This window comes from Callospermophilus lateralis (genome assembly GCF_048772815.1).
Source record: "Callospermophilus lateralis isolate mCalLat2 chromosome 5 unlocalized genomic scaffold, mCalLat2.hap1 SUPER_5_unloc_1, whole genome shotgun sequence".
NCBI classification, from domain to species: domain Eukaryota; kingdom Metazoa; phylum Chordata; class Mammalia; order Rodentia; family Sciuridae; genus Callospermophilus; species Callospermophilus lateralis.
In genome coordinates, this window is record NW_027510147.1 from 326,126 (window position 1) to 346,053 (window position 19,928).

The following is a 19,928-nucleotide window of genomic DNA, read 5'->3' on the forward strand; positions in this document are numbered from 1 at the left end:
ACTGACACTAAGTGTATTCTCAAGATGGAGCCTGTGACTCCTGTGACCCTCAAGATGTAGCCTGTGACTCCTTGACCCTCATCATGTAGCCTGTGACTCCTGTGACCCTCAAGATGTAGCCTGTGACTCCCGTGACCCTCAAGATGTAGGCTGTGACTCCTGTTACCCTCAAGATGTACACCATGACTCCTGGACTGAGTGGGAGATTACCACCCATGTGGCTGAATGGCAGACAACTCACAGGCAGGTAAAGATGATTTGAAGATGATGGTTATGCTGACCATGACTGAGGGGCATTAACAACAGTCCCAGTTGATCTGCATTAACATGAGCTCACACTCATGTGTACACATACACACAGAGAGAGAGAGAGGGAGCGACAACCATGGTACACTCAGTTGCCGCAGAGCATGGGTTACATCTTTATGTACTGTTCCACAAGTATTATTGTCATACAGTAGTATCTGCTGACATCTTGTCCAATATAGTTAATGAATTATGGATTAATAATGATCAAATTTACTTAAAATCGGTATAGATTAACATTCTGATACAGATTAGTTGTTGCTTATCAGTTATGAACTATTAAGAAAGCCATTTTAGACTGTTTCTTCCATCTCTTAGAAGTCCGATGCTTGACCACTAATCCGAAAGTTCTTATTTAATCCCCTGGGAAATGCCATCCTTCTATCTGGAAGACGTTGGGCTACTCCCGCCACCGCAGCCTCAATGGCAGGGGACAACGAGTCCTCCTCGGACTTCACCCTAGGGGGGCTGTTCAGCACCGAGGAGACTGGGGACCTCGTCTTCGCCATCGTCTGTGTCGTCTTCTTCACGGCTCTGACGGCCAATGGGGTCATCGTGGTGCAATTACGCGCCGACGCGCGCCTGCACACGCCCATGTACTTCCTGCTCAGCCACCTGTCGCTCATCGACATGCTGTAGATCTCCACCATCGTGCCCAAGATGCTGGTGGACTACCTGCGGGGCCAGAGGACCATCTCCTTCGCGGGCTGCACGGCGCAGCACTTCCTCTACCTGACGCTGGTGGGCGCCGAGTTCTTCCTGCTGGGCCTCATGGCCTACGACCGCTACGTGGCCATCTGCAGCCCGCTGCGCTACCCGGTGCTCATGAGCCGCGGCGTCTGCTGGCTGATCGTCGCGGGCTCCTGGCTGGGGGGCTCGCTGGACGGCTTCCTGCTCGCGCCCATCACCATGAGCTTCCCCTTCTGTGGCTCCCGGGACATCGACTACTTTTTCTGCGAAGCGCCCGCGGTGCTGAGGCTGGCGTGCGCGGACACGGCGCTCTACGAGAAGGTGATGTACGCGTGCTGCGTGCTGATGCTGCTGACGCCGTCCTCGGTGGTGGTCGCCTCCTACGCGCGGATCCTGGCCGCCGTTCACCGCATGAGCTCAGCTGAGGGGAGGAAGAAGGCCTTCGCCACCTGCTCTTCCCACATGATCCTGGTGACCTTGTTCTACGGGGCCGCCATGTACACCTACATGGTGCCCCAGGCTTACCACCAGCCAGCGCAGGACAAAGTCTTCTCCGTCTTCTACACCATCCTCACGTCCATGCTGAACCCGCTCATCTACAGCCTGAGGAACAAGGACGTGGCCGGCGCTCTGCAGAGGGCCCTGCGGAGACTCGAGGCTCTCAAAGAGTGTCCCGAGAGAGGCCTTCTGACAGCCGGCTCTGATTGTGTGGATGGCAATGGGAACCCTGGCTTGGTGGCCGCGCTCCCCCTGCAGGAATGAACTGGAGGGGAGGGTTCAGCTGTGCAGGAGGAAAGCAGCTAACTTTAAAGTGTGTTCCCTGTACTTCCCTCTCTCAGCTCTTTTTCTGTTCTTACAGCTCCTTTTTGTCCGGCTAGGTTCACATTTATGCAAAATAAATACCCAGTGGTTTCCAGAAACAAAAGTTGGAAAATTTCCCCTGGGGTTTTACCTTCTAGAGGTATATTAAACCACTCAGAATCGTCAATGGCATGGGCAGTAGCGAGGAGTGCACTTCCTGTAATCCCAGCAACTACGGAGGCTGAGGCTGGAGGATGGAAAGTTCCAGGCCAGTCTCAGCAACTAAGAGAGCCCCTAAACAGCCTAGTGAGACCCTGTCTCAAAATGAAAAAAATAAAAAAGTTCTAGGGAGTGGTTCAGTGGTTAAGTGGCCCTGGCTTTAATCCCTGGTACTAAATAAATAAAGGGAGTACAGGAGGGAAGATGGTTCTTTGGGATTTACGACACTCGGGTGTAAATCTAGTTCACTGTTGAAAGAGAAGAGGAGCATCATCTTCTGAGAACCTTCTGGGCTCATTCATAGGTGGTAAGAAGGGCCATGGGCAGTTTCCTCCAGTGGTCATTGTCTGCACCACAATCACTAGTTGCTCGTTATTTCCAGTAAATTTCAGCACTTAATTTTTGTTTGCAGCACATGAGTGAAAACGCTTTATCTGATAAGTTACAGCTGATGGATGAACGCAAAGGGCACTGCCCAGAGGGCACATGAGCACACTGTGGGAGGGGTCTCAAAACACTGGAGAAACATGCAAACCTGGGCTGGGGATTTGGCAAATCACATTTCAAGTGCATTAAGTGATTCCCAGTTAATCTGCCCAGGTGATAGAGGTCAGCTGAGTTCCTCTCCATCCCCCACTGATGCTGGAATTGAGGACAGAAGGCCTGTGGCAGGGACTGGGAAATGGCTCAGTGGTGGGGTGCTCAGCTAGTATACCTGGGTTCCATTTCAGCATCCCCCGAAAAACATGTGGCAGGCCATGAGAAGTGCATCATGTGCCTATATAAGGAGTTCACTCTGGGGGAAAAGGGGTGACTTTGCTCAGTTTCCAGTGTCCAGGTGGAAATGTCGTCATAAGAACTTAACCAAGGGCATAGCTAGAAGCACATTGGTCAGGCTCTCTGTGAAAGGTAATGATTCACATGCCTGTCAGTTCATCATCCTCTAAGCTCTGCATTGATACTTCTGGTTACTGGAGAAATGCCAAGGGGAGTATAGAGAGCAAGGTTTATTTCAAGGACAGAAACAGACTTCACCCTGGAGGGAGAAGGGGGACATAGATGGTATCCAAAGAAGTGGGAGTGTCCTGCCCCTTTGTACATCTTATATTTTCTCTGCTCTCATGCCTTCCTTCCTCCTTATCTCTCACCAGCCTGCATCCATGACCAGTGGCCAGGGTGAGCCAAATGGTGAGGGCCAGATGGGCAAGAGGAGGGCCAAATGGTGGAGTGATTCAGGCATTAAGGTAACAGCCAACTCTTAGGATTCCCTGCAAGGAACAGCCACTCCTGGGACATTTACCTCGGCAACAGGTTGGAGCAGGAGCTGGGGGAAGGGCCTTGGAAAGAGGAGGGGGAAAGGGCAGCATTTGATTTTCTTTCCAACTAGCCCCAACTTTCCTGATCGAACCCAATTATTTATTATCTATATTGACTGCCTTTTGTCCCCCAGCTTCATGATCATGAGTTCTCATTTGCAGGCAGGTGCAGTACAGTGTGTATCAAGCAAGGAAGGGACTTCTCTGGGGTGATGTGTGTGTGTGCGGGGGACCCACACCTTGCTGCTTCTAAAGGACCTTGAATGATAGAACCATGTGTGCAGATGTAGTTCCCTGAGTCAGGCATTTATTCACATTCTTTATGGCTGTGAACAAGACAAAGCACCTGCACTAAGGAAATTTTGTTATAGTAAAAACTATGAAAAGAGAGCAACCCAAACAGGAAAGCAAGGGGAGTAACTTAGTACCCCAGCCAGTTTGTATGTGGTAGCATCCCAGGAAAGCAGGGAGCTAAAACTCCCAATCTCAGTTTTACGTTCTGACAAAAGAAAATTTAAAGACAGACATCAAAAGTCATTCAGGAGAACTTTATTATAGGTGACAGTAAAACAAAAGTGAAGCTTGAGCCGAGAGCACTCTCAAGGGAGAGAGTGGGCTGTCTCCAAGTAGAGAATGACAGAGAAGACAATGCTGTCCCCAATTTTACTACTGTTTGATGTTCACTAGGAGAGCTGGGGGCGCTCTTCTGTACTTTTTGCCAGTCTGGTGTTCAACTCTTCCTTCATGTTGGGTGGTGGAGTTATGGATCTTACTTGGTCCTCTTTGGAACTGTCATAGTGGCCATTCTTTTTTGATTTTAAGTCAATCCCATGTTAATGTGGACACTGGGGTCAATAGCTGGTCAGAAGTCATCTTAATGTGCCTGCGCTACTAATGGAATCTTCAATCTCAGAAAATTGAAGACACTTATGGCCATAATTCCTAGGTTCACATCAACCTCAGTGGACCCTGTCAATAATTAGTGCCATTAATCCTTTTCTCTTGTTGTCTTTTACAAAGAGCTCTCTTGCTTTTGTTTGTTTTCTACAGATAAACTGCCACCATTTGATATCTTAAGATAGTTTAAAGTAGGACCTGAGGCAAGTTAAAGAACACTTTGTGACCTTACTATGCATCTCACTGCCCACTGATAGCTCCTACCTAACAGTAGCTGTGAAGAGAGCTGAACATATCTGTGCCCTGAACCCAGCATGGCCACCCTTGAGTGAATTCCTAATAGACACCTGTGCATGATGTTCACAAAAGGATGTACAATAGCCCACTAAATATGGAAGCCGCCCAGAGCCCAGGGAGAGTGAAATGTATAAATGCATGTGTTAGATCCTTAGGGCAAAATAACTCCATTTTGAAAATCAGCACCTGTTCACAAAGGCATGACCTTCTCGTTAGGCCGGCCCCCAAAGAGTTCCTAACGATCAAAACCACAATAAAGATGCCAAGTAACAATTAATAATCACAGAACCAGAGAGGTTATTTTTTTATTACTTCATTATACATGAATATATACTTAGAAAGTTTGTTCTAGCAGACTGTTGCGCCTTGCAAAGGGCAGCCTGAGAGATATCCTCTGTCAATAAACCTTTGCTTGACTCAGAGATGTGTCTCTCATGGATATTTGCACCTGCTACCATAGCAATGTGTGGGACATGTTTACATAATTTGCAGAAATGTTCTAATACTGCCTGCAATCACAGGGATTAATTTCATGAACGCTGGGTGAACTTCAGTCACAGACAGTATATCTGTGTCAAAGAGAGCTAACAAAACTGCCCACATTTTAGGAGGGTCAGCAGCTGGACAGTACATAGGCAGGCGTCTGGTGGGAACTGTTAATTTCTGTTCTTTAATGGGAAAGCTGATTTCACACCCAGAGTTCAGTTTCAGAAAAGTGATAAAAGTTCAAATTTTTGTATGTTTAATACTTTTTGTGTTACATTATACTTCCCACAATGGGGCAGTGGGAGCGACATAACTAGGCCAGTATCCTCCCCAGCACTTTCCCCTCCTAGCACCCTTCCACCTGGTCCCTTTCCTCTACTGAACGCCTTTTGATTTTCATGAGATCTTTACCCCCACTTTCTATTTCTCTTTCCTCTCTAATTGCTGCATATGAAAGAAAACACACCACTCTTGACCTTCTGCATTTAGCTTATTTATCTTAACGTAATGCTCTCAAGTTCCATCCATTTTTCTGCAAATGACACAATTGTATGCTTTTCTTTGACTAACTAGAACCTCTGTGTATATAGAGCACATTTTCTTGAGCCTCTCAGCCACTGACAAACACCTAGGCAGGTTCTATATTTTGATTATTTTGAATTGTGCTGCTAAAACGTGGGTATGCATGTCTCACTAGAGCATGCCAACTTTAATTATCCTCTCTAGGATAATGCTGAGAAGTAGCATATTTTGGTCATGTGGTGACACCCTTCCTAGTCTTGTGAGGCACCTCCATGCTGGTTTTCATATTGCTTAAGTGAGTCTTGCACTTTAAAGGCATTTTGTTCTCCAGCCCTCGGGGCCATTCAGGTCTAGCATTCTGGCAGATACGGCTGGAGCAGATGCAGGGCATCTTCCTGTTTGCTACCCCTTAGCCTATGTGAGGCACCTGAAGTGCTGGTGTGTGCCCAGCTGTAGAGAACTCTTCTGGTTATTGCTGAAGTACAGAACAGGATTTTTCAGGCCTAAACCCGGGTTACTTCATTTTGCAAAGCAGTTTGCGATGAGCAATTCTATTTTTAGTTTAAGAATGACTCCACACCTTATTTGTACAAGTAAGCAATCACCACCTGCCTGGCACAGCCATGATGCACAAACTGATAAAGAAACCATGCTAATAAGAATGACCACCTGTGCACCACTTGTGAATTCTTCATAAGCAAGGGGTGCATGGGCATGTCAGACTTGTACCAGGAAACCCAGGCCACAAGCTCATCAAAAACATTAGACCACCAAATGCTGTAACACCTAACTTGAGGCTTATAAAAGGAGGAGCATCCCAAGACTGGACAGGGAAGCACCCTGACCTGGTTGCTCCTCAGGAGACTTGCCCAGGACATTTGCCACAGAGACAGACCTCTGGATCTCTGTTTCAGCACAGCATGGTTTCTTCTGCCTGTGTGACCACCTACAACCCACTCCAAGCTGACATCTCCAGTGGGCCCTATGGAACCTCTGCCCTGTGAACCCTGGCCTAGAATAAGCTCTGGGCTTCGCAGCTCTGTGCCTGAACAAGTTCTTGGCTAGTTCCTAATCTTACCTGACCACCTGTGGTGACTCTTTGCATCTGTATCTGCCCTCTGCCTTTGCTCTCAGCTCAGCCTCCTGGACCCCTGTGGCCACCTTAACCCTCTCTTATCCTTTCTGTCACCTCTGTTTATCATTGTGTGAAGTGTGATGAGTGACTTGAGTGTTCCAGACATTAGTATTAAGACTGGAATGAAAGAGCTCAGAATTGCCCAGCTTGTGACTACCAGGTGACCCATGAGTATCCAGTGACCTGCTACTGCCAAAAGGGGGGTGTGAATTTATAGTTATTCAGTAAATTCTGACACTGTGGAGAGATGCAAATGTGTTGTTAAGGGCACAGCTTGCTCATGACACCAACCCATTTGTTCTTTCTGGTTCAGGGAACACAATGTCACAATTCTTGGTCTTTCTTCACATCTTTGTCTTTTTATACAAAATTTACCCAGAGTGGCTGCATCCCAATATGCTGTCCTTGCCCAACTTTTCCTCATTCAGAAGTAACCCTTGACTTGTTGGTTAGTAGTATGATATCATCTCTTACTGAAGGAACCTGAGGAGCAGAGAAGGCCATCCCTGTTGCCATCCTTAGGTTGGATCCACTCCTCGTGGCATAACTGCATGACAGCTGCTGTCACGTTATTCTTGTTGCTAAAACACATTTTTATCATTGGTGGTCAACACATTTGACAGAGATATGCCTTTTCTGCAACCCTGTCACTGAAATGGAGAAAGACATACTATGATCTAATAAAAACTGACAGGTCATCCCACACAATCTCTGAACATGTCCAAGAGGTGCATATGTTCATTACCTAAGAGAAAAATCATGAGAATTTATGAATTTTTTTTCAAGGGAATTTTAATACTGCTATATATTTTCCTCTCCAACTCCAGGAATTTATTGACCCTCTTCAGTTACTCATAAACATGAAGGATCAGTAACACTGTAGATAAATACATGCAAGACTCAAAGACCTGGCTGGCCCAGGGCTTCTTCTTGTGAGAGGAGGCTTAATATCCCCTCAGGGAGGCTGCCAAGGCCGTAGCTGAACAACTTCTGGACAGCAGCTAGGCTGTCCCTCTGTGCTGTGGCCAGTACCCAGCCACAAAATTTCAGAGACTCCAGGTGTCAGCCGGAAAGACCCCATAGAGGACCCAAAGCCCAGCATGCTGAACAGCGTCCATAGGGATCCTCCCTTAGCTCTAGCCCCAGGCTGTCCTGTGAGAACTGGTAGCCAAGTGCCTGGAGCAGCCCATGCTAAGGCCTAAGCTCCCTTTGCAGCACAGGTTTGACTGCAGGACAGTGGACCTGACCTCAAGGGAAGTGACCAGATTGCCCTGCTAACCTCTGATGCCCCAAATGTTCTCACCACTGTGGAGGAATAACAGCAGCTCAAAAGCCCAATGTGTCCAGAGACCTCGGCTCCATGTTCCTTTCATACCAATTTCTCAAAGGGGCTTCTGTGCTGGCCTTAACACTGTGGTCATGTTAATGGCAGAGAGCAATCGAGGGCAGATGAGCAGCACAGCAGGGACCAGGCCTCAGCCTTGGGGCTCCAGCGTGGACCCCAACTCAGGACAGGTTTTGCTGACTTCCACTTCCAGCGAGCGGAAACCCCAAATGCACAAAATGCGGTAGCCATTTTGACTCAACAGGTGCACTCCTGAAACCCAGCACAAAATCACGGATATGGAAAACCAACTTCTGTAAGCAGGCTTCAGGGAATCCAAAAGGAAGCAAAAATATACAACAGCAGGTAGTTGTCTTCAGGGGTGCCACTAGAAGGGACCTGGAGAAGACAACCCTGGACTGCCTGGAGCAGGGGTGTGTCACTCTCCCAGCGAGATGAACAACCTGCCCTTTGGTAGGGAGGCACCGCGTGCAGGTGCATTTAAAACACAGGGAAGCTCTCCTTGCCGAAAGCCAGTGTGCACCCTAGGTCTCCCAAGTTTGCAGGTTAAACCCTTTTCCTCAACTCCCTAGGAACCCTCCTGCCTAGGTCAGCTGTCCTGAGGGTAAGTGCCAGGATTGTGGCCAGGAGGATGTACTCTCTCTGCTATAAATGTCTGTTATTTAAACCAAAGGGAAGATGCACTCTTCAGAGCTCATCTGCAGGGACCCACCTACACTCCAACCAAAACCCACCTGCCTACACTTAACTCTCAGTCAGTCCATTCACAGTAAGATTGACTGACAGAGTTACACCACCCATAGCCCAGTCATTTCCCTCCTGAATACCGTTGCATTGGCACAGGAGCTCTGAGGACACCTCACATCCAAACCACATCCCTTAATAAGCTCCATGTTTTAAGGGCCACCTCAGATGCATCTCAGGTAGGGAGCCTACCCCAAACCCTCCTTCCACCCAGAACTGGCATTCCCCTCGTGGTCATCCATGTGGTCTTGATTCTTCATCACACAACTCCATCCTAATGATCTCAGACAGCATCATCCACTGGATTGGACCTTGAGAATGTTCCCCAAGGAATGCAGAGAAACAGCTGCACTGTCTCAATAAAGATTAGACACAATGATAAGAGCATGGTCTCCTAGATACTATGTCACACTGCCCCCAAGCAGAAAGTAGAAGTTTGCTTTTTTTATAAAAAGGAAGAAAGAGCCTGTTATTTAACTCTTTATTCATACATCACTTCAACTTGGTAGATAATTAGAATGAAAAACAATAATACAACTAATTCCAATGAACCCTAAAACTAGACTAACCTCTGATTAACCCTGCACCTGTTTTTTTTATATCCTCTCTCTCCACTATACCAGAACACCTCGTGACCATTTCCTCTAAATATCCACTATGTATTTTGTAATGATATGAATATTTTCCCTTAGAAGGAGAAAGTCCTTGTCAACTTAGGTATATAAGGTGGATCCAGGGGAGCTGCATGAGGACCATGAATGCACAAGCAGTGGACAGAGGGGGCTCACCCCTGAGAGGAGCATAGGGGTGCAATGTTGTGGAGTAGGAGCCCAGGAGATGGCACCAGGAGATCTTCATCATCTGACGGGGAGAGAAGAAGAAACCATGGAAACCAAATCCCCTACTTTACTGTTTCCTGAAAGACTCAACACTCAACATTTTCCTCAGAGCCCCAGTGACATCCTGGTTCCTGAAACTGTAGATTAAGGGGTTCAGCACAGGGGTGAGAATGGTGTAAAACACAGAAACCACCATGTCCTTCTGAGGGGTGTGGTAGGAGCTGGGGAGCATGTAGGTGTAGACGGCAGCGCCATAGAAGAGTGTGACCACCATCATGTGTGAGGAGCAGGTGGCCAGGGCCTTCCTCCTGCCCTCTGCTGAGTTCATTCTGTGGATGGTGAGAAGGATGCAGGAATAGGAGCCTGAAATGACTGTCACAGGGATGAGAAGCATGAGGACACAGCACAGGTACATGAGTGTCTCATAGAGCGAGGTGTCTGAGCAGGAGAGCTTCATCACAGCAGGGACTTCACAGAAGAAGTGCTGGATCTCCCGGGATCTGCAGAATGGGAAGGTCATGGTGACAGGAGTCAGCATGAAGCCATCCACTGATCCCAGGAACCAGCAGCCAGACGCCAGAAGGAGACACACCCTGTGGTTCATGAGCATAGGATAATGGAGCGGATGGCAGATGGCCATGTAGCGGTCATAGGCCATGGCTGCCAGAAGGAAATATTCTGAACCACCAAGTGTCAAGTAGAGGAACATTTGCATCCCACATTCAGGGACTGAGATGGTACTCACACCCAGCACCTGGTCCAGAAGCATCTTGGGCACAGTGATGGAGATGTACATCATGTCCATGAGGGACAGCTGGCTGATGAAGAAGTACATGGGGGTGTGGAGTTTGGCACTGGAGTGTATCAGGATGATCAGGACAGCATTTCCAGACAAGGCCTTCAGGAAAACCATGAAGATGACCACACAAAGCAGAGTTGGGTGTTGGGATTGACTGAAGAGTCCCACCAGGATGAAATCTGCCCACCCTGTGTGGTTGGTTATCCAGGTGGTGATGTCCATGAGGTTCCACCTTGTCCACCAAGAAAGCTCTGGGTTAATGTTGTACAGAGGGCTGAAGTGACTTCTTAGCTGCCACACACCTGTGCACAATATGATTGTGCCAACCAGAGGACGTACCAGAGCCTGTAGATTCTAGCAGTTCAGATGACCTGTAGTAAACAATATTTTTAAAAAGTATCTGAAAGCTCACCTGTGGGTGAAGTGAGTTGGTAACTTGTAGTGAGTTCAAGTTCATGAGCTTCCTGAAAAAAGCAGTTTGTCAATGACAAGTGCATATTTTCAGAATCATTGCTCAAAAAAGTAGGGGGCATTTGCAAACAAGGGGAATCACTAATTCCTGAGTTTAAGTTATTCAAGTGTGAAATGAGTGTTAATATTTCTGGTTTAACAATCTGGTTTTAGCTGGCATCTAAGGACTCTCAGATCTATATGGTATATTTGAAATGTTTAAAAAGTTGCTGAGACATAATTTGTGGAATGCACATTTAATATTTGAACCCCCAAGTCTATAGGACCAGGACATGCGGGGAGGTTCTGTGAGTCTGGAATGACTCTGCTATTCTCTCCAGCACACTGCAGTCTTCACACAGGACCAAACCTTTTGAGACCTGAGGGGCACCCACCCATAAAGATCCAAGGTCATGACTGGTTTCCAACCTTGACTCTTGCTACCCCTGACCTCCCCTTCTTTGTCCACTCTGCCTGAGAGATGATTAGAATGACACCTGACACCAGGTGTGGTGAGGATGAAGTGAAGCAAAGAAATGAAAGTTCCCTGAATTCTGACTTTGACAAATGAAGAAACAGGCATGCTGCTGATTGACATCTGCACTACTCACCCTTCAGAACCTGTCCCAGACCTGGCTGTCACTGCTATTATACTGTGAGATTTCATACTTCATTTCTCCAATTTGGGTACCTATTTATATCTCCAATACTTGGTTTTCAGAATTACATGAGAAAAGACATGCAAGTAAAGCTTACAATCAACTTTAAAAGAAAGTATTTGGATTTGACAATTTTTATGTTGTGTTATTTATTTTATATAAAATAAAGAAGCTTTAAATATATATTTAAATAAATGTAAATATGAACAACAGTCTGAGATAGTTATTGGTATGACCCTCACTATACACAGCTTCCTGGAAAAGCTCTTATGAAAATTCAGCCCAGCCAGGGCTCTTCCTGGTCTATCTTCAAGCTCTGACATTTGCACTCAATCTCAGGTACAGAACAAGCATTCGGGGATCACTGCTATTCACCAGAAAGGCTTTGGCTGTTTTGCCAACACCATCTGCTTTATTGACAGCCACAATCAGTTTTCACGGACACTGAGAGACAGAGAGTTAACAGAACCGCACGGAGAGGTCTCAGGGGCAGTGCACTGTTCCCTGCTTTGTCTTGATGCTTAGCCACCTCTGTGTAGATGCTGAATACAGGTCAAGGGCTTGTTAACCTTGTCTGCACTTCTAGAGGTCATTTTCAGTCTCTACAGGGAAAACAGCATCCATAATATTTGAGGCAGGATTTTTGTATAGTGACAAAATAAGTTAAAAGGGCAATGAACATAAAATGTGCCCCAACTTTCTTAAGGAAAACAATAATGGCTTCTTCCACGTTTAAAGAGATTAAACCTTCCCAATCTTCTGCCTCTGAAAGCATAACTGTTAAATTTGATTCTCTATCAGCCTGAGGGTCTGATGTCTCTTCTCTCTAGAAAGACTAGCAGTAGCTGAAATAAAAATGTGTTTTTTTTTTTTTTTTTTTTAAGAAAGGAAAGTTGAAGCACATTTTCTCCCTTGTAGTATTTCCTAAATCAGATGTGATAGTCCACTTTTGACAGCCCCTGCTGGGAGGCACTGAAGCAGTGAACACAATACACAGCTTCTGATGCTGTAGCCCTTAGGGTCCAGCATGATTGAGACCCACTGCAGAAGGTGGACAGCAGGAGAGGTGCAGGCCCAGGGACAGAGATGGTATGTGGGTAGGGGTAGTAGGTGGATGACAGACAGAGGAGAGAGACATGATCAACAGATAGACTTCCTGTCCATGAAATCCTAACCTGTTGGCAGATGAAGGCTGAGCTCTTTGGAGAATTTGAGATCTTTCCCATGAACTAAAATCACACCATCTGTCCTGTCAGCCTCTGTGGACAAAGTGGAGCAAGGAATGGACACAAACAGCTGCAGTGAAGACAGGGACAGAATTTTCTGAGAGGACAGAGGAGAGAGGGGGCAGTGAGGGAGAGGCTCTGCCACTGTTCCAGAGCCCAGAACCCCAAGAACACAGAACACCAGGGACCCAGTCTGCTCCACATCCTGTGCCTGTCCCGCCTGCTCTCTTACTCTTCTCTAGGCACCTGCGTACGTTTCATGGGAACAGCCTGGCACATGTTTAACTTGGGGAATTGGTGACAATTTTGGTAGACAAACACACAGCCACCTATTAGCCAGCAGCACCCAGGAATTGCTGACCACGCTCTGCCTTCCCCAGAGCCTCTGAGGTCCTACTCTCCTTATTTCCTCCTAGTACAGACTGACAATCCAGGGTCTCAGGGTCTCTGCCTAACAACATACAAGTGATCAGAGAGAGGGCCGTATCCCACCCCAGGGTGCAGCAGAGCACCTCCCTCAGTGTCCTTGGAACGCAGTGTCCTCCCTCTGCCATGGAAAGGTCGGGTCTGGTCCACCCACTGTGTGTGTCATCAGGGAAAAATGAACAGGCTCAGGACAAATGCTTCCAGGATTGCTGCGACCTCAGGAGTGACCCCCATGTGAAGCAAGGACAGCCCTTCTCCCTCTGCAAAGTTGCAGTTTTGGGACAACTAATGCAGCTTTCTAGCACCCTCTGAAGCATAAGAAGGAATATGTACTCCTATTTCCATAAATAATCCAAAATAAAAACATATTTCTTAAGATGTTGCAGCAAATAAATTGTATATGAAAATTTGAAGATGAGAACACATTTCTATTTGTCAGAAAAACAGGTGATAGAGAAAGATGAGGAAATGCCATGAGGACCTAACAGAGCACCTCAACAGCAGAACAGCAAGCCCTGCTCAGCCATGGCCCTGAGCTCCAGGGTCACCTGCCTGGCTGAACTCACCTCAGAGCACGCTGCGCCTCACCCACATGGTCAGGGAGTGTGGCCTGGCTAAGTCACCAGGAAGAGGAGGGTGGCATCACTCTTGGATTAGGATGCTCACAGGGGACTGGATGATACTTGTTTATTCACACATCCTTTGGGGCCTGGAGGACACTGCAGTTACAGTTAAGGAAGCAGCACATCTCTCTGGGGGCACAGCTCTGGGTCATCCTCATGCCTGTCCTGTCTCCCACTTTGTTCAACTCCAGACTTCACCAATGTTAACAATCCTCTCCACTCTCACACTGTCCACAACGCCTGACCAGTGACATGTAGGAGGAGTTAGTCTGGATTGGTTTATCAAACACACCCTGTGTGTGTATGTGTGTGTGTGTGTGTGTGTGTGTGTGTGTGTGTGTATGTGAAAAGATTCACCATCACTGTCCTGAAGCCTGGAAGGAGTCCTCCTCACAGGTCCACCTCACTCTCTTACCTGTCTGCTTGTGCTCCTTGTTTCCTGTCATTCATTGGCCATCTAGGTCATTGTAATTTAGAATTTAATTTTAGAAAAAAAAACAACAACAAGGGAGAGAATCGAATAACAGCAGATGGGGTAGAGAGAGAAGATGGGAGGAGAGGGGAGGGGGGATAGTAGGGGATAGGAAAGGTAGCAGAATACAACAGTCACTAATATGGCATTATGTAAAAACGTGGATGTGTAACTGATGTGATTCTGAAATTTGTATTTGGGGTAAAAATGGGAGTTCATAACCCACATGAATCAAATGTATGAAAGATGATATGTCATGAGCTTTGTAATGTTATGAACAACCGATAAAAAAAGAATTTAATTTTAATCTATTTGTTTTTATTTCAACTACTGACATACAAATTATTGAGAAGTCTCAAAGCACAAACTGATTCATTGAAAATTTAAAAGTTTATTTTAATATATTCACCCCGATAAAAATCATGCTTTAAATGTTAAGAGTGGAGGTGTAGTTCAGGGATTATGGTTCCTGCTGAGCATGAATGAAGCCCTGAGTTCAACAACTAGCTATGCAGTAAAATAAAATAAATCCTATCCTGCCTACAAACTGCAAGTATTTCAAACATCGTTGAGTATACACCTGTTGTAGCAGCTACAGTGAAATAGAGGAAGACAGAAGCAAGATCCTTCAACATCTATTTTTTAACAGTTCCCTCTCAAAATTTGCAGTGAAATTCTTCTCAACTTTTTTTCTATGTATGTCTGAAACAATGCTTAATATTCACCCTCACATGGAGGTCTTGTGACAGCCTGGTTCCACACGCATACACTGTTGGTCAGGCTGCCTCCTGAGCTGTACCTACCTGTGACCTGCAGGGCTTCAGCCTGTAGATGGCTTATCCTGCCTCCGTGTTCCCCTGGTTTCCTGTTATGCTGTGGGACTCAGCCCTGGGGCCCCTCAAGTGTGGGAGAAACTAAGAAGCTGGGACTTTTCTCCCTGTCTGGAGATGGTCCGTGGCAGCTGAAGCACCTGGACACAACAGGAACCCTGTTGACTCCAGGCTTCAGCATCCAGAAGGCATTTTGTGTTCCAGCAGCACTGCATGACGTGGGGACCTAGGTTGCTAAGGCGTCCGGCCTGTGGCTGGGCATACACTCAGTAGAGAGCACACAGCAGATACAGAGTGAGGAATGGGGTCCTTAGCTGACAAGCTCCCTTCTGCTCCACCAGCCTCACTTAGGTCATGGCCACTTTGTATCCAACTCCTTGCATGAAGTCTCTTCAGCTTGAAATTTGGGATGTTTTCTTTTATTAAACTGATTTAATGTGGTTACTATGTATCAGGTGATTTAAACAGGAATGTAGTTTCCTAAAGGTGCAGTTTTTCCATGCTCAAATCCATCGATTATAAACTGAGCTGAAATAAAAATGCTTATGCAGAAATCACTCTCTTAAAGACATCAACCAGTTGCACAGTTTATTTTGTAAAGTAAATCCCTGCAGGGAATAGTCATCCAAACATTTTGATATATAGCAATAAGTTGCTTTCTGTTAACCACCAAATCATGCTTCAACATCCAGCTGGAATATGGTATCTCTACACCAGCCTGGAGTATGGTATTTTTCCACCTTAGTAAATTTGTTAGAGTCATATTTGACTTGCATTTCTCGCTTACAAATATATATATATATATATATATATATATATATATATATATATATATATATATGATTTTTCATGTTTTTCCATATAACTACCACTTTACGGAATGACTATGCTCTTTGCACATTTTTTTCTAGTGAAATCTTTTCTTCATAAATATACAGTGATATACAATGGTTTATATATTCAAAACAGTAACTGAGTAGTATGGACTACAACATTTAATTTCAGTGGTTATTTTCATCAGAATTTTCTAAAGTATTGTGTTTATTTTGACAAATTTAATGGTCCTTTTGATGTGTTTCTGTTGGGAAAATCTTTGCACATTGTGGGATTGTCTAAAACATCCCCTTTCAAATTTCTATTGAATGAAGTTGAGTTTTTTGTTTGTTTGTTTTGTTTTTTGCTTTTGTACAGTTAACTGCTGAGACAGCAATAATTTATTTGGCTTGCACTATGCTGAGGATTGTTGGCATGGCCCCTTTCACATAGTTATGAACTTCCAAAGTTAAATATGCTTTTTTATAACTCATTCATTCAAAAAATTTGGTCAATAACTTATAGCTATTTATTCCAATACAGTGTATTCCAGCCACTAGATTTGGTTTACTTAGTGAAAAGAAGAATCTGCTCAACAATGCAATAGCAAGTACAGGCATTATGTAATGTAATTTCATGGATTCATAACTACAGTAAATGGCATTGTTTACAGAAATAAAAAGTAGTGTCCTAAAAACTATAGGGATGTCCTGAATTCTCCAAATAGCCAAAGCAGCCTTGATGAGAAGAACAGGGCTGGAGCCTCCAGAATGCTCTATTTCAAGTGATTTTTACTACAAGAATAAAAACACAGCACTGTCCTAAGTACAGAAGTGTGTATCAATGGAATTAAGAGCCCCCAAACACACCCACTTATGGTAGGCTATCAGTCTTTGATGAGGGTCCCATGGATGAGGAGTGGGATAGAAGAGTGTGTTCAGTGAATGGCTCAGCAGAAGCTGAACATCTTCCTCAGGAGAAGAGAAGTGAGTCTGTCTTACTCCATAAACACAATTTAAATCAAGTAGAATAAGGCTTAGGTATAAACATGAAATTTTAATCTCTAAATAAATAAATAACAAAGGGAAACAGTCCTTCCCACTGGTCTTGATAATGATATTCTGGACAACACCAGAAAACACAATCTACAACATGTAAAAATTAAAATGAATGAATACAAGATGCTAGAAAGTTTCTGCACAGCAAAGAAAGACATCAACCAGATGCACAGGCAGCCTACCCAACAGAAAACAATATTGGCCAACTGTATAACACATGAGGGGGTAAAATCCACACTACAAGAGCAACTCAAGCAACATGACAGCAAAAATCAAATAATTCAATTTAAAAATAGGCATTTTTCTGAATTGGACAGACAAGTGGCCAAAAGTTTATGGAAAGCTACTGAGCATCTTGGATGATCAAGAAGAGGGGATTAAAACCAGCTTGAGATACCAGTTCACACACATCAGGGTGGTTATTGACAAAACCATGAAGTCAGGCATTGCAGAACATGTGGAGAACACAGAACACTTGCACCCTGTGGAGGAATCATATATTCTGGCAGCTATAATTGAAAGCTGCCTGAGCCTTTGACATCTACTAAAAATGGGACTCCTAAGGGACTTGGTGAACCCATTTCTGAGTCTGTATCCCATGTAGTGAAATAAGCTCCTCAAGAACATGTTCTCCATATTTATTGTGCTGGTGCCCAGAGGAGGCAAGACATGGAAGCCAACTTCTTGTCTGGCAGAGGTGGATAGATGAGGAAGACGTGGCATGTAGCTGTCTATATCTACAGGCATATAGACATATAGAATGGGTGCCACTCAGTCCACAGAAGGAGATACTGCCACTGAGATCCCATGGGTGGAGAACTCCAGGCGAAGTAAATGAAGGCAGATACAGAAAGACAAGCGGTGCATGGCCTCAGGTCTATGTGGAGTTTAAGTAGGAGGGACAGATGCAGAGAGTAGGTGATGGTTGCCAAGGGCTGGGGTGGTAGGGACATGTTGACAGGGAGGACAAGTTTTCAATTACAATGCAAATACATCTGGAATTATAAAACATAGGACAAGGACTTTGGTTAAGAGTACCATGTGGTATGTGTGAAATTATTCATGAGAGCATATTTTAACTGTGCTCAGTGCAAAGATGTGAGTAAAGATGTGAGGTAATGAATGTGTTAGTTCACTCATTCCAGTAATCACATTCAGCATACCAAATTCTACAACTTTACATTTTATACCTACACATATACAAGTTTTTCTCTTCATTCATACCTCTCTATATTTGATAAGAATCAGTGGACTATAGCTAAACAGAATGACTCTTAGATTGTTATATAACTATTTATTTTTACAGTATTTCAAATTTACAGAGAATTAGCAGGATAAAGATGACTTCTACTAATTCCCATGTACCCTTAACTTCTACACATCTATGAGGAACCCTGTAACTCCTTTTGCTTCACAAGATGTTTTTCTGTCTCCACCTCATCAGTTGAACACTCATAACCACATCCTCTAAATATCAACAATGTGTTTCCTAATAATATGATTTTTCTCCTAGTGAGGAAGAAAATCCTTGTCAACTTAGATATATAAGGTGGATCGGGGAGCTGCATGAGGACCCTGAATGCACAAGCAGAGGACAGAGGAGGTTCACCACTGAGAGGAGCAAAGGGGTGCAGCACTATGGAGTAGGAGCCCAGGAGACGGCACCAGGAGATCTTCATCATCTGATGTGGAGAGAAGGAGAAACCATGGAACCCAAATCCCCTACTTTACTGTTTCCTGAAAGACAGGTCCCACATTCAACATTTTCCTCAGAGCCCCAGTGACATCCTTGTTCCTGAAACTGTAGATTAAGGGGTTCAGCACAGGGGTGAGAATGGTGTAAAACACAGACACCACCATGTCCTTCTGAGGGGTGTGGTAGGAGCTGGGGAGCATGTAGGTGTAGACGGCAGCACCATAGAAGAGTGTGACCACCATCATGTGTGAGGAGCAGGTGGCCAGGGCCTTCCTCCTGCCCTCTGCTGAGTTCATTCTGTGGATGGTGAGGAGGATGCAGGAATAGGATCCTGAAATGACTGTCACAGGGATGAGGATCATGAGGACACAGCACAGGTACATGAGTGTCTCATAGAGTGAGGTGTCTGAGCAGGAGAGCTTCAGTACAGCGGGGACTTCACAGAAGAAGTGCTGGATCTCCTGGGATCTGCAGAATGGGTAGGTCAAGGTGACAGGAGTCAGCATGAAGCCATCCACTGATCCCAGGAACCAGCAGGCAGATGCTAGGAGGAGACACATGTGGTTAATGAGGACTGGATAGCGAAGTGGATGGCAGATGGCCGTGTAGCGGTCATAGGCCATGGCTGCCAGAAGGAAAAACTCAGAACCTACTAGTGTCACATAGAGGAACATCTGTATCCCACATTCAGGGACTGAGATTGTACTCACACCCAGCACCTGGTCCAGGAGCATCTTGGGCACGGTGATGGAGATGGACATCATGTCCATGAGGGACAGCTGGCTGATAAAGAAGTACATGGGGGTATGGAGTTTGGCACTGGAGTGTATCAGAATGATCAGGATAGCATTTCCAGACAAGGCCATCAGGAAAACCAGAAAAATGACCATACAAAGAAGAGCTGGGTGTTGGGATTGCCTGAAGAGTCCCACCAGAATGAAATCTGCCCACCCTGTGTGGTTGGTCATCCAGATGGTGAAGTCCATGAGGCTCCACTTTGGCCACTAAGAAAGCTTTGAGTTAATGTTGTACAGAGGGCTGAAGTGACTTCTTAGCTGCCATACACCTGTGAACCAGCCTGATTGTGCCAACCAGAGGATGTTCCAGAGTCTGTAGATCCTAGGAGTTCAGATGACCTGTAGTAAACAAGATTTTTTTAAAAGTATCTGAAAGCTCACCTGTGGGTGAAGTGAGTTGGTAACTTGTAGTGAGGTTGCAACAGTTCAAGTTCATGAGATTCCTGAAGAAAGTAGTTTGTTACTACCAAATGCATATTTTC

At 45.4% G+C, this 19,928-nt stretch overlaps 2 protein-coding genes and 1 pseudogene across 2 annotated transcripts; 1 reads left to right on the forward strand and 2 right to left on the reverse strand.

Annotated features, from left to right (window-relative positions):
• The first annotated feature begins 729 nt into the window (after positions 1 to 729).
• Positions 730 to 1,758, forward strand: LOC143400298 (olfactory receptor 2T1-like; annotated as a pseudogene).
• Positions 1,759 to 9,664: 7,906 nt separating this feature from the next.
• On the reverse strand, positions 9,665 to 10,618 carry LOC143398962 (olfactory receptor 2T29-like). The gene has a single exon (XM_076855657.1). The coding sequence runs from the start codon at positions 10,616 to 10,618 to the stop codon at positions 9,665 to 9,667; it is 954 nt and encodes a 317-aa protein (XP_076711772.1).
• An 8,057-nt stretch (positions 10,619 to 18,675) lies between these two features.
• Positions 18,676 to 19,635, reverse strand: LOC143398963 (olfactory receptor 2T29-like). Its single transcript, XM_077107876.1, has one exon. The coding sequence runs from the start codon at positions 19,633 to 19,635 to the stop codon at positions 18,676 to 18,678; it is 960 nt and encodes a 319-aa protein (XP_076963991.1).
• Positions 19,636 to 19,928: the final 293 nt, after the last annotated feature.